The following is a 14,341-nucleotide window of genomic DNA, read 5'->3' as shown; positions in this document are numbered from 1 at the left end:
AGCCGGGCATCGCTGTCCCCGGCGGGATAGCTCTACCTGCCGCAGACTCTTACGCAGGTCAAGCTCCTGTGACAGGACATGGAGGCAAGCCTGCTGGCGCCCACTGTCGGGGAATGTGTGTGCCAGCTCTGCCCGGCCCTTGCAGGGCATCGACAACTCACAGGGTGCCACTGGAGCAACATTTTTTAGAAAGAGAGACCTTTTGTGGGCCTTCAGAATCACCTTCCATAATCTGCCCACGGGAGAGTTGCTTGCATTGTCTGCCAGTCCTCCGCTTTCTCCCTCTTGATTTCTAGCAACCAGTGGAGGGGAGCTCGGGGTGGGTACAGCCCAGGGCTTTGCTCAGGCTCTGGAATGCACAGAACAATGTGCTTCTATCCCTGAGTATGCCTGGCTTGGGCCAACAGTAAAATTAGTTTACATGCCTGGAGTGCACGTCAGCTCAGTGGTGGGCGTGCAGGGGTGAAGGCGGAGCTCTGGGCCAAGGGAGAGGGTGCGAGGGGAGAGCCAGCCTCAGGAAGAACAGCTGTGTGGTTCATCTGCATAAAGCAGATGGAGTCGTGGAGGTGTTTCCTCAGACACCCTCAGCTCTCTATTGGCCTGGAAAGCCCAGAGACTCAGACCATTGGAAACCCAGTGGGAGTCTTATAGGAGGACGGATTTTGATATCCCCACTGATAGCTTCATGAGACGGATTCCTGGTTTTCCCAACTTTCTGATGGTGTATTCTATTTGGGTGGTAAGGGAGCCAAGAGCTCGGGGTGCTGGACTGACCACCCCCATGACTTTGTAGCCTTGCTGAGCCACCGTCCTCATCTGTAAACGTGGGGAATGGATCCTGCCCTGGAACACACCTCGGAGAGAGAATCTCCACATTCACCGCATGAAAGTGCTCAGAAGAGCTGAGAAGCCCATCTCACATCAGGGAGCTCTGGTACCTAAGACTGAGGGCTCCATCCCTCCCTTCCTCAGGCGCTTGCTGAGCACCTACCGTGTACAGGTCATGATGCTAGGAGCTGGGGACTGATCACACAACCAGGGTTCCTGCCCTCAAGGAACTTACAACTCAGAGCTGGTTAGAACACCAAGGATCGATGTTTGTTCCTCTCCTCCCTCCCTCAGTAAAAGATTGGGGTTAGGAACTCCAAATTTTCGGTAAAGAGGAACAACTGTTGATTTTCCTGAACCTTGAGATAACCAGGAAGAACGAGGTTCCTTTTTTTTAAAAATGAATTTATTTTTATTTATTTTATTTTTGGCTGTGTTGGGTCTTCGTTGCTCCACGGGCTTTCTCTATTTGTGGCGAGCGGGGGCTACTCTTCGTTGCGGTGCGTGGGTTTCTCATTGCGGTGGCTTCCCTTGTTGCGGAGCACGGGCTCTAGGTGCACAGGCTTCAGTAGTTGTGGCACGTGGGCTGAGTAGTTGTGGCGCGCGGGCTCTAGAGCGCAGGCTCAGTAGTTGTGGCGCGCGGGCTTAGTTGCTCCGTGGCATGTGGGATCCTCCCAGACCAGGGCTCTAACCCCTGTCCCCTGCATTGGCAGGCGGATTCTTCACCACTGTGCCATCAGGGAAGACCAAGGTTCCCTTTTATGAGCTGAGTTAGAGAAACAGCCCAGTCCCTTTGCCCAAGCCAGCAAATGTGGAACAAAGACGGGGACAGAGATGGCAGAAACGGGGTAAAAGTGGGGTGATGGGTCACATAAGCCCTGAAGGTGCAGCTTGTATTTTGATTCACTGATGGGGCAGCCAGACCAGGAAATCTTGAGTGCCCCTTCTGGGGCTAAAACCCACAGTTAAAATCACTCCCAGAGACCTCCCAGAGGCGCCATGGAGCCCCTTCACCAAGCAATTGAGTTCCTATGTATCAAAAGCCCCAAACACGATGCTTAATGGGTGACCCAGCTGAAAACTCTGGAGAGCTTATCCATTTTCTCGTTCCAGGTCAGGTTGTCTTCTAGAAGGTGCTGGCAGACAGCGATTTATTCTGAAACCTGGTCACATGCCAGATTCTGAATTGCGTTGTCTTTTCACAACAGCCTTGCTGTGTTTATGACTTGGTGAGGTGAGGGTTTTTTGTTTTTTGTTTTTTCTTCAAAAAAAGGTATTGCCTCCTTCTGTTAGATGTGTTGTTGACAACGGTTGCTAGGGAGAGTTGGGTTCAGTTACAGACACACTGATGCCTGCTCTAATAATACTTTGCTCTGCATAGCTCAGATGCAGACACCTCTTGGCTAAACAGGGCACACACATTTCAACAGAGGAGGGCTTGAACTTATACTACCCAAGCATATTTCAGCAAAGGAGCATTCCCTGAGCCGGAGTGGAAGGCCCAGGGTGGTGACGGGGCAGTGCTGGGTGGAGGGGGCTCAGGCCTCCAATTCCTGTCATTCCAAAGGTCCCATAAAAAGAGGCACGCTCATTCTTCACCTCGCTGTGAAAACAGAGCCCCCCTCCCCTCATAGTACCCCAATTCCTTGGTGAGGATCAAGCCAGAGTTTTGGTGACCTCTGTAACCCAGGGGCCACGGGCAGCCCACATTCTCCTGGAAGTCAGGACCCATCAGCGTTCATAGCCGCGTGAGTGCGGGACCCTGCAATCATGCAGCTGGGAGCCGGGTGGAAAGAGGTGGGGTGAGGCAGGTCGGGCAGGGAAACAAACCACCTCCTCAGCTTTACTGGTGGCCTAGCCTGGCAACGTGGATCGAGAGTGAGGCCCTTTTCCTGAAACGTGATAGGCGCCTCGACAAATGTCTGAGACCAAGAAAAAGGAAAAGGACCTGGGGAACGGAGCTGAGAGCAGAGAGAAACGGGGCGGGCGGGAGAGGAGAGGCAGCCTCCACCTGGCTGACGTGGTTAGCGCGGAGGCTTCGCAGGAGGAATCTCAGGACAGCGAGGTATGTGAGAAAGGTCCCCCGAGATGGTCCAGCCCAGCTTCTCACTGCACAGAGGGGAAACCGAGGCCGGGCAAGGAGACGGGATTGTCTTGGGGGCTGACGTCTCCTGCTTTGGTGTTCTCCCACCAGCTCAGGCTCTGAATGCTTCACATCACTCAGCAGAGAGTCCAGCACCTCGCACACATCTCCTGACTCATTCACAGGCAGGGCTGCTCATAAGTGACAAGGGTGGCACGGTCAGGGCATCTCTGGAGTAACTTTCTAACAGTGGTGTTCAATCTGCGGCACCACAGAATCTGCCAGAAAGGTCTTTAAAAAAGGATGCCCAGGCCCATCCCTGGAGAATCTAATTCAGTTGGTCTAGGGGGGAGCCCCTGCACCGGTATGTTTTATTGGGTTGGCCCAAAAGTTCGTTCAGTCTTAAATAAAAATAAGAGACACACTTTTCATTTTCACCAAGAACTTTATTGAACAACATATTCACTAACCGAACGAACTTTCTGGCCAGCCCAATAAAAGCACCTCCCCATGAGATTCTGACGGACAGCTAGGCTGAGAACCAATGCCCTAAAGAAAACCTGGTGACTGGAACTCAATATTCCCAGGCTGGATCCCCCCTTCTGACATCACATCAATAAAAGACTGTGCCTCAGTTGGCCTGTCTATGAACTTGACCCACCGCCTACAAACCATCAGCCATCCGATGTCTTAGCACTCAAAGTGTGGTCCCTGGGCCAGCAGCATGGGCATCACCTGGGAGTTTGTTAGAAATGTAGCATCTCAGGTTCTACCCAGACCTCTTGAATCAGAACCTCTATTTAAATAAAATCCCCTGTGATTGAAACACACATTCAAGTTTGAGAAGCACTGATCTAATGAAGACCGCACGCTTGGCATGTAACAGACATCCGAGAAATATCTGTTTAATAGGTAGAATTTTACTTACAAGAACATTACTAAGAAAATGACCACATCTAAGGCAAAAAGACTCAGTTTAGATGTAAAAACTGAAGATGAATTTTGAGCTGTGGATTGGTGACAGGGGTCCCCTGGGACCCCAAGGTCTCTGGCATTGTCTGTGCTCATGAGGGTAGTGCTTTTGGACGTCTTGAGATAACAACGCTGAGTCTGGCTGGGAAGGGTGAAAGGTCTTTTGACTTTCCCCTGGGCCCACTTGCCTCTCCACGGGGGCGGCATCCCAGCTTGGCAGGCAGCGCCACACTGTGCCAAAGAGTGTCCACTACATCAGAGCCTGCCCCTCTCCTGCCGTGCTGCCAGCTCCCACTGCCGAAGCCCAGGCAGTGAAAGCGGTCGGCCAAGGAGGGCAACGTCCAAAGACAGCTGCTGGGAGCTGTGTTCATAGGGCACTTCACACCCTGTCCGCTTTGCAGCCAGAATCACTAAGCCGGGTCTCAGAGCTGGTACATGGAGGCAGAGGCGAAACCTGGCCACGTGAGGGGCATCTCAGAGGCCGCCGAACTGAGCCAGGGGCTGGCTGGGGATCCAGAGGCAGTGGGCCTTGAGTGCATGCCGCTGATCGTGAACCTCAGAGGGAGAAAGCAGGGCGAAAGCGCTGGGGGCCAGGCCCAGGACTGCTGGCCAGGGAAGGGATACAAATCAGGTTGGCCAGAAGATGAGAGCAGGTGAAAAACGACACCCCTGTGGGTCACAAGGAAAGTGGGGTTTAATGAGCTATGCCCACTGCTCTCTTTTCTTGAGCCTTGTGGGTCTGGGGTGGTGAGTGGCCATGTATTACGCTGCCTAGGAAGCCTACTCCAACCCGCCACCTCCTCAGCTGCAGAGGGGGTCCTGACAGACACGCAGTGCTGGCTTCCTCCAGGCCTTGTGACCGGGGGTCTGCTAGGAGCTTAGGGGCAGCCTCACGCCAGCACGTTCAGCCCACCTTCCATGGGAGCCAAAGGGCTCTGAACAGTGACCCAGGAGGCCTGAGCGTCCAGCTCCAGCCCTCTGCCTCTTACACTTAAGCTGGGGCTGCAGGAGATGAAGGGGGTGGTAGGGTCTAGGGGACATTTCGATTTCTAAATATGTGACCCACAAAGGCTCCACCCAGGCAAATGGCAGATTGGGAGTGAGGGTCCCCCTCTGCCCCAGAGACAAGTGACGCTAGCAGGACTGGGTCTCTTGGGCTGGCCCCCAAAGCCTGTCACACATGACAGACCTATCACTGAGCCCCGATATGGGGTAAGCAAGTTTCTGAGGATGAGAGGGACCCAGGACTGTTTCATGTCACTAACAGGGCCAGGAGAGACAGAGAAAGGAAGCAGCTCACGTGGGGCCACTCACGCCCTCCCTGAGGCCCCCGACTCATCTTTAGCAGGGCAAAATCATCAGGTCCACTGACCAGTGTGGAGCAGCCAGTCACTTTCCCAGCAGGAGCTGCAGAGGCCAAGCTCCGGGTGACGATGGCTGAATCAGGCCGAGAAGCCCTGTTTCCTGCCTTTCGGTTTGGTGCTCTTTCCCTGCGCTAGCGTTTGCCAAACTGTGTCTCCCAGCACACTGATTCCACAAGGAGTCATTAGCTGGGGAATGCAAAGGGGACTTCACTGAGTTGGGTGCAGCCAAACAGGTTCCCTTCCTGCTGGCCTAAGCCAGTCCACTCTGTGGCTGACGGAGAGGCGGGTGTAGGGGCCATGAAGCTCCGTTCGTGGCTGAGCATTTCCCAGGACTGATGCTCTGCTGGACACTGTGGGCAAGGCCGCTCTAACCACGGGTCATTGGAAGAGAAGCCTGACCGGGGCAGGACCCTGGGTGGCCCCTGCTGCCAGCTGCCCTTCCCTCCTGGGTGCGTCTCGTCTCACGCCCTGTGTGTCTGTCCGCCACTGGCTCTGGCTAGGTTACTTGGAGCTGGCAACTGCTGTCTAGAAGTCTTGCCCTATCCCGGCCCTTCTCTTGATAAAAGCCAAGGCCAAAGGCCAATCTGTCCCTGACTCCCCCGTGCCTGGCTGTACGTGGCAGACAGGCTGCTTCCCACTGTCACCCTCCACACTCTCTCAGGACATTCCGGCGAGCGAGGAACATGCCCGATGTGCAAATCCCTCAGGTAATAAGGGAATTCATCACCGGGGAGCATGGGCAATCCAGGAATGGGAACCCGATCGGTGCCTGGAGCTGGACAGAAGCAGCCCAGGCTGGCCAGCGAGGCTTGGGTTGCAGTGAGCAGTCTCCCTGGGAAGAGGAGAGGATGGCGGGGATGGAGCCCATGGGCAGCCTTCGGAGGGGGCTCCCCCCACCCTGTTCTCAGGGAAGAGAGGGAAGACTGCGAACCAGGTGGCTAAGACCAGGGTGACCATATGTCCTGGTTAACGCCTGGGGTCTCGGCCTGACTATGACTAGAGCCTCCAGTCTCAAAAGTGTCATGGTTTGGATGACCTATTATATGGTCACCCTCGTTAAGACAGACCTGCAGGTGGTTTCTTCCAGCTCTGTAATCCTACTTTCAGAACTTCTAAGCTATTGCTTTACCCTACCTGGACTGAAACTCATTTCATATCTCAACTAGCCTAAGATACAAAGCATGATTACAGATGATTTTCCACAGCCAAGTCTCCCAGGAATAGTCCCTGGGCCTGGCATGGCCACCATGCTGACGCCACCAGTTTTGGGACCAGTTCACTTGCTACCATCCATGACGAAAGAGCAGGTATAGGCCTTCAGCTCTCCACCTATGAGATCAAACAGTGCCGGGTTCAGCCTAAGTGCCCATGCCCGTGCCCATTACACACCCCAGTAAAACCATCGCTGGACGCCGGCACCCACGGAGGAAGGAATAAAGAGGGGCGGGATTAAGTTCTCTGGGGTGGAGGGATTTAGTGGGATAGCACCAAGGAACAAGACGGTCTTTGATCTCCACGCTTCCCCTCGGCCCTAAAAGTGTTTTCAAGAAGCCCAGGCGCATTGGCAGACAGATCAAAGCTTCCCTCCTCAAGGCCCTTATGCCTTTTTCTCAGACCCATCTCAGCACCAACCACAACCAGTGCACCACCTGCAGGGTCTGGAGGGTGGTCCCGGGGAAGAGAAAGAGGAGGAAAAGAGAAGTCCACAGTAAGTGTATGTCTGCTGGGACGTGGAGAGGTCACAGCAGAGCCTATTAAGACAACAGCCAGCCCTCCTATCATGGAAATAGAAAGAGGGAAAGGCTGGTTAAACATGAAGCACCTATAAAATTATATTGGTCCATCGTAACCATGGAGCCCTCACACAAACACACGCAAATCCGGTCACTCATCCCTTGCCCCTTGAGTGCCTTTTTATTTTCTGTAATTAATCAGGCAAGGGTGGAACTTGGGAAAAGTTCAACTGTGGTCAGAATCGGCAGCCTTCTCTCTAGTAATAACCCACAAGCGGGTGGGGTGGGAGGTGCAGCTGTCGGTGTCCGTTACCTGAAGCATGTTGAGAAGCAGGCTCCGGAACTTGGTCCCCTCCACCATGAAGAGCGCCATCTTGTCGCAGAGCTTGGCGGCCGTGAAAGCAAAGCTGCGGTCGGACACGGCCTTCTGGTAGATGGTGCGGACGATCTCCCCCAGCATCTCCTCGGAGTTGGTCGAGTTCTGGGCCTCTTCCATGAAGGTGGTGAGCTTGGCATCCACGTCGCTGCTGTTGTTTCTCATGCTGTTCAGGATCTCAATCAGCTTGTCCATCTTGTTCTGCTGAGGGCTGGTGGTCTCCACGGCCACTTCATCCTGGGCGTGCGGGAGACAAACCGAGTCGCGCCTGAGTGGAGCTCAGCTTTCTGCGGAGGGGTGGCCAGTGGAGGGGGCCTGCCACCCTCAGAAAGGACCCACCCCACCTTCTAGAACCTGAGGTCTGATCCCTCCGGGAATGCCGACCTTCACCATGGACCCTGGGGCCCCAGGCTCTCTGCTGACCCTTTTCTTGGCCCCTGTGACACCCTGGGTGGATCCTTCTTGTGAGCTACAGCTCTTACCCAGGATTCTCATATACACTGGCTTTGCCTCATACACATTAAATATCTCAATCTAGAAATGATGTAATGGGGCTTAAAAAAGATGAAATAAAATAACAGATGAGAAATTGGGCCAAGAGAAAACGAGGGTAGGAACACTAGGTCAGGAAGGAGGTAGCATCCAAAATGCCTGCTCTGCTGGTTAAAGGTGCCCATGGAGTGGCTACCTTGTCCTCCAGACCTCGGCCCCTTCAGCCCGAGGACCATCATGTTCTCTGGGTGTGGGGATCCCTGTGACACGGCCTTGGCATTGTGTCCTATGGAGACTGTGCTGGCTTTTTACAACAAGCACTGCACACCGAGGAATCCTTCAACGTGCCACGAAAACAACTGGCACTTCGAGGAGGGAAACTTCAGATAAAAACCCTGCACCCTCGAGTGGCTTCACTACAACTGGGACCAGACCTGCGCTGGGGGAGGAAGAAAATGGCATTTGATGTCTCAGAAGTATAGATTAGCGGCCAGGAAAATGACTGACTTAACTGCTGGGACGTGAGACCAGGGTTAAACGGCAGGCTCAGGGACATAAAGGGAAGCCCCATGTTGGCCCTTCCAGCATCAACAGAAGAATCCAGGGCTGGGAGGCTCAGACCCAGGTCTTAGAACCTGCTCTCTGTCTCTAGCTGGATGGCTCTGGGAAGTGGTTTCCCTCTCCGGGCCTCATTTTCCTCCCTGGTAACACGAGGAGGTTAGGTTAGATGGTCTATAGCTTTCCCTTAGCCCTGCTGTTGCTTAAGCACATTCCTCCTGGTCCAGGAGGCCTCACCTGAGGGCAGTTCTTGAAGCTGAAATATAGGCGCCATGGATCTACCTTACCTGTTCTATCTCCCCCTTCCTTCCCCACCCCAACCCTGTGGGCCCCAGGGCAGGAATAGTGGTCGGTATGTATAGAATAACCCCTCGAGGGTCTTCACACAGCTTATGGCATTTGATCTGCAGTCTGTCTGCAAGGTGGATAGTATTATACCCATTTTTACAGATGGGTAAACTGGTGGGGGGGGAAGGTGTGCCCAGAGAGGTTAGGTGACTTGCCCAAGGCCACCTAACCAGTCAAAGGCAGAGTGAAGACTGAGCTGGTTTGCTGGACTCTAAAGCCCATGTTGTTTCCTCTCTGTGGCACTGCGGTTACATTCAGTAGAGCTGGAGAGAATGAACAGTCCTCTCTCCCTGGCTGGACTGCAGCAATCTGTTCCAGAAGCTCTTCAGGCAAAGACCACACACTGGCCATCACTTGCGAAGCTCTCCCAGGCTCTTATCTTTGGGATGTAAGGGAATGAGTGAGGCTTTCCTCCAGGACCTCACAGCCGCCCGTCCCACAGGGAGCAGTGGGTGGGGGCCCGGGGCTGTAAGGATGCCAGCAGCAGCACGTCACCTTCGAGAACCGATCAGGGAAAAGGTCTGACCTGCCTTGTCCTGCCTGAGTGTGGACCTGGCCTCGGAGGTGAAAGGTGGAGGAGAGAAGGCCGTAGAGAGATGCCAGGGAGAAGCCCGGAACTTCGAGCTCTGCAGAAGCCCCAAAAGGAGGACTCCGTGGAGGAAAGCTGGGGGCAAGCTGGCCTTTCTTGGGAACAGCTCCTTTCCAAGGTGACCTTACCTGCACCCTTGGCTGAGGACGGGGAGCTAGGGTGCTCAGAGTGGACTTAACGATGCCAGGGACAGAGCTCCAGTCCTTCTCTGGAGGCTTGGGGCATCTCTTCCTGAATTTGTGAACTAGGCTTTAGAGACCAGGGCCAGCAGTAGGGTGAGGAATGTGAGGCTCCTGGGGAGCAAAATTTAAGGAGGCCCTCCTTCTCAGGGCTGTGCCAGTGCAGGATGGGCATCTGCGTGATGCTGAGAGTGAGTGCCTCCTTAAATTTTGTCCCTTAGACCCCTCCCTACTGCTGATTGGTGAAGGGGGGGAGTGGCAAGGCTGAGGCCAGTCTGCTGCACTCTGCCCAACTCACCTCTGCTCTCCCCCGGCAGGGAGCGCAGCCTGGTACTCGCCTTCGGGAGAAGCATTCTTATGTTATAGGCTCTGTGTTTTCCCTAGATGCCCTTTAGCACTAACAGGGCAGTATCTGCCACCAGATAATGCTGGAGGGAAGAACCAGGCCTTCTCTGCCCACCTCCCATCACCTGGAGGCACATGCCTCTTCCTCCCCTCCCTTCTCAGGCTGGGGGCTGGTACCGAGTGTTCACCCGGGACTCTTGGAGGGTGGAATGTGCTGGAGGGGGTTCACATGCAGAGCTGGCCATGGGCCTGCCGTCTGGTGGCCGGGGGTCCCTCAGGCAGCGTTGACCAGGTGTGCTGGGGCCACATGAGCCTCCCTCCACGAGGCTCCCCAGGTCCGCAACCCCGAGCCCACCTACCAAGATGCCTACCTCGCGCTGTCCTCCCTGATGCAAGAGAACAAGGAAAATTCAATTACCGGTACCTTTTCTTTCAGCCTTCGCCGCAGCCTGTCTTTGGAAGACTGGAGCAGGGTAATTTTGGGCCGCTCCCCGCTGCGCTCGGGAATAATACTGTCTTTACGCTTTGTCTCAGCCTCTGGACCGCCTGGCTGCAGCAGGGGCAGCCTCTCGGAAGCCACCGGGGCCAGGGCATCAGGGCTGCAGGGGGGCTCGAGGCCGCTGTGCCCGGCATCCCCCAGGGCGTCCTCGAGTTTGGGGCTCTCCATGGTCACGGTCTCTTTGGCATTGCGGTGGGCGCCTGCCTCCCCCTTGTCGCCTGGTGGATGCTTCATGTTGCTGTGGTGCCAGCGCCGGTTCTGGCTGTAGCCGTGATGGGTGGACCTCCCTGAGGGGTGGGGCACTGAGCCCCCCTGGTAGGATTTCTGGTGGTCCCTGTTGTGTTTGGCACTGCCCGGTGGATGGTCACCGTGCTGTTGCGGCTTGTTCCCTCCTGGGGGTCTCTGCTGCCGCCTGCAAACCAAAGGGGAAAGACAAAGAGGGTCACTGGGGCCGCTGGCCAGGGTCCCTGTGTCCAAACGTTAGAAGAAATTCATTTATTCATTTTTTCAATACCCTTACTGAAGGCCTCCTATGCACCAGGCTTTGTGATGGGGCTTAGGGATACTAGCAGAGAATATGACAGACAGCTCCCTGTGATTATATAGGATTTAAGTCAACCCTTGACTTAAAATAAGTATTTTATTCCCTTATTAGAATATGCATTAGTACACGTGTAGGGAACAAAATTACAATGACAGAGTATATAGCGAATCCTCCTGACTGTTCCCAGACACCCAGTATGTTTTCTTAAAGTAGCCATTATCATTTTGTGAACATATTCTATGCATGTTCCAGTAAAGATATATACACAGACCTGCATCTGATAACAACTATCCTGTTAATGACTTTTTAACCATCATGACTCATGAAGAGTTATACCATTTGTTACACAGCCTTTCTTTGGGTACACCGACATTTCTGCCCCCAAACCCACTAACAAAATATGCTATAAGAAATTGTTACAGGCAGAATCGTGTTTCTCTCAAATTCCTATGTTGAAGCCTCAACCCCTAGGACCTCAGCATGTGACTGCATTTGGAGATAGGACTTTTAAAGAGGTGATTAAGTTAAAATGAGGCAGTTAGGGTGGGCCTTAATCTAATTTGACTGGTATCCTTATTATTATTATTATTTTCGGCCGTGCTGCATGCCTTGCGGGAACCAGGGATGGAACCCGGGCCCTGGCAGTGAAAGCACTGAGTCCTAACCACTGGACCGCCAGGGAATTCCCATGACTGGTATCCTTATAATAAGAGGAAATCTGAACGCACAGAGACACCAGGGATGCAGGTACAGAGAAGAAATCCCATGTGAGGACACAGCCAGAAGGCGGCCACCTACAAGCCAAGGAGAGAGGCCTCAGAAGAAACCAAACCCAATACCTTGACCTTGGACTTCCAGCCTCCAGAACTGTGAGAAAGTAAATTTCTGTTGTTTACCCACCCGGTCTGTGGTATTTTGTTATGGCAGCCCGAGCTGAGCAATACAGAAGTGATATTTAACATGGTGGTTTTAGGCAGACAGGCTCATCGAGTTTTTTTTGACAATTTCAAAGCAGAGATTATCATATGGAACAAATTTGAGGTGTACATCACGGGACAAACCCCAAACGTGTTGATCTGAAGACTAAGGGAGAGCAAGGGGGTGGGGGTATTCTGAGGACCCTTCAGTCCAGCAGCTCAAGGGCTGCTTCCATCACTGAAGCACTCCTGTGTTCCACCTCTGTTTCACCCTCACGGTGTTTTCCATGCCATAACCTTATTTGAAGTGCATTTGGAGAACAGGATAACCATGAGCCTCTCAAAGTTGTAAAGCCAGTGAAGAAGTGGAGAGAAGACGTTACATTCTAGGGAATGAGGCCCCTGCCCCAGTCTGTGATCCATCTCTTTGGCAGGTACAACAGAACTTCGCTGCACTGCATTTCATGAACAAATTATATTTATTTGCTCTAAAATTATTATTACTTATATAAACTCAATTTCACTGTTCACTTGATAAATTTTTTTGTATTAATTTTTATTGGAGTATGGTTGCCTTACAATGTTGTGTTAGCCTCCACCACATAACAAAAGGAATCAGCCATACACATACAGATATCCCTTCCCTTTTGGACTTCCCTCCCATTTAGGTTACCACAGTGCACTACGTGAGTTCCCTGTACTATACAGCATGTTCCCATCAGTTGTGCATTTTATACATAGTATCAATAATGTATATGTGTCAATCCTAGTCTCCCAGTTCCTCCCACCCCACCCCTTTCCCCCTTGGTAGCCATACATTTGTCCTCTAAGTCTGTGTCTCTATTTCTGCTTTGCAACTAAGATCATCTATACCATTTTTCTAGATTCCACATATACACGTTATTATACGATATTTGCTTTTCTCTTTCTGACTTACTTCACTCTGTACGACACTCTCTAAGTCCATCCACATCTCTACAAATGACCCAATTTCATTCCTTTTTATGGCTGAGTAATATTCCGTTGTATATATGTACCACATCTTCTTTATCCATTCCTCAGTCGATGGACATTTAGGTTGCTTCCATGTCCTGGCTATCGTAAATAGTGCTGCTACGAACATTGGGGTGCATGTGTTTTTCTGAATTATGGTTTTCTCTGGGTATAGGTCCAGTAGTGGGACCATATGGTAGCTCTATTTTTAGTTTTTTAAGGAACCTCCATACTGTTCTCCATAGTGGCTGTATCAATTTACATTCCCACCAACAGTGTATGAGGGTTCCCTTTTCTCCACAACCTCTCCAGCATTTACTGTTTGTAGGTTTTTTGATGACAGCCATTCTGACCAGTGTGAGGTGATACCTCATTGTAGTTTTGATTTGCATTTCTCTAATAATTAGTGATGTTGAGCATCTTTTCATGTGTTTGTTGGCCATCTGTATGTCTTCTTTGGAGAAATGTCTTTTTAGGTCTTCCGCCCATTTTTTGATTGGGTTGTTTGCTTTTTTGATATTGAGCTGTATGAGCTGCTTGTATACTTTGGAGATTAATCCTTTGTCATTTGCTTCATTTGCAAATATTTTCTCCCATTCTGAGGGTTGTCTTTTCATCTTCTTTAAGGTCTCCTTTGCTGTGCAAAAGCTTTTAAGTTTCATTAGGTCCCATTTGTTTATTTTTGTTTTAATTTTCATTACTCTAGGAGGTGGATCAAAAAAGATGTTGCTGTGGTTTATGTCAATGAGTGTTCTGCCTATGTTTTCCTCTAAGAGCTTTATAGTGTCTGGTCTTACATTTAGGTCTTTAATCCATTTTGAGTTTATTTTTGTGTATGGTGTTAGGGAGTGTTCTAATTTCATTCTTTTACATGGAGCTGTCCAATTTTCCCAGCACTACTTATTGAAGAGGCTGTCTTTTCTCCATTGTATATTCTTGCCTCCTTTGTCATAGATTAGGTGACCATATGTGCATGGGTTTATCTCTGGGCTTTCTATCCTGTTCCATTGATCTATATTTCTGTTTTTTTGTGCCAGTACCATACTGTCTTGATTACTGTAGCTTTGTAGTATAGTCTGAAGTCAGGGAGCCTGATTCCTCCAGCTCTGTTTTTCTTTCTCAAGATTGCTTTGGCTATCTGGGGTCTTTTGTGTTTCCATACAAATTGTAAAATTTTTTGTTCTAGTTCTGTGAAAAATGCCATTGGTAATTTGATAGGGATTGCATTGAATCTGTAGATTGCTTTGGGTAGTATAGTCATTTTCACAATATTGATTCTTCCAATCCAAGAACATGGTATATCGCTCCACCTATTTATGTCATCTTTGATTTCTTTCATCAGTGTTTTATAGTTTTCTGAGTACAGGTCTTTTGCCTCCTTAGGTAGGTTTATTCCTAGATATTTTATTCTTTTTGTTGCAATGGTGAATGGGATTATTTCCTTAATTTCTCTTTCTGCCCTTTAGTTGTTAGTATATAAGAATGAAAGAGATTTCTGAGTATTAATTTTGTATCCTGCAA

The 14,341-nt window shown here is 51.2% G+C and overlaps 1 protein-coding gene across 5 annotated transcripts in view; it reads right to left on the bottom strand.

The window, feature by feature from the left end:
• The window catches only part of CTIF (cap binding complex dependent translation initiation factor), a 307,707-nt gene that overhangs the window by 87,590 nt on the left and 205,776 nt on the right, over positions 1-14,341 (bottom strand). For 3 of the 5 annotated variants that reach the window (XM_089895159.1, XM_022584518.2, XM_022584522.2), the window contains 2 exons: positions 10,286-10,778; positions 7,294-7,593 (listed from right to left, as the gene is read on the bottom strand). In XM_089895159.1, coding sequence (XP_089751285.1) covers positions 7,294-7,593; positions 10,286-10,778 — 793 coding nt within the window. The remainder of the gene's footprint in view (positions 1-7,293; positions 7,594-10,285; positions 10,779-14,341) is intronic. The other 2 variants (XM_022584521.2, XM_022584523.2) reach the window with 1 other exon arrangement.

Source organism: Delphinapterus leucas, chromosome 14 (assembly GCF_059928025.1).
Source record: "Delphinapterus leucas isolate spDelLeu-1000000601 "Yukka" chromosome 14, BTC_Dleu_Yukka2, whole genome shotgun sequence".
NCBI lineage: Eukaryota > Metazoa > Chordata > Mammalia > Artiodactyla > Monodontidae > Delphinapterus > Delphinapterus leucas.
Note: the sequence above shows the minus strand (reverse complement) of the source record. Positions and strands in the feature narration are given on the sequence as shown.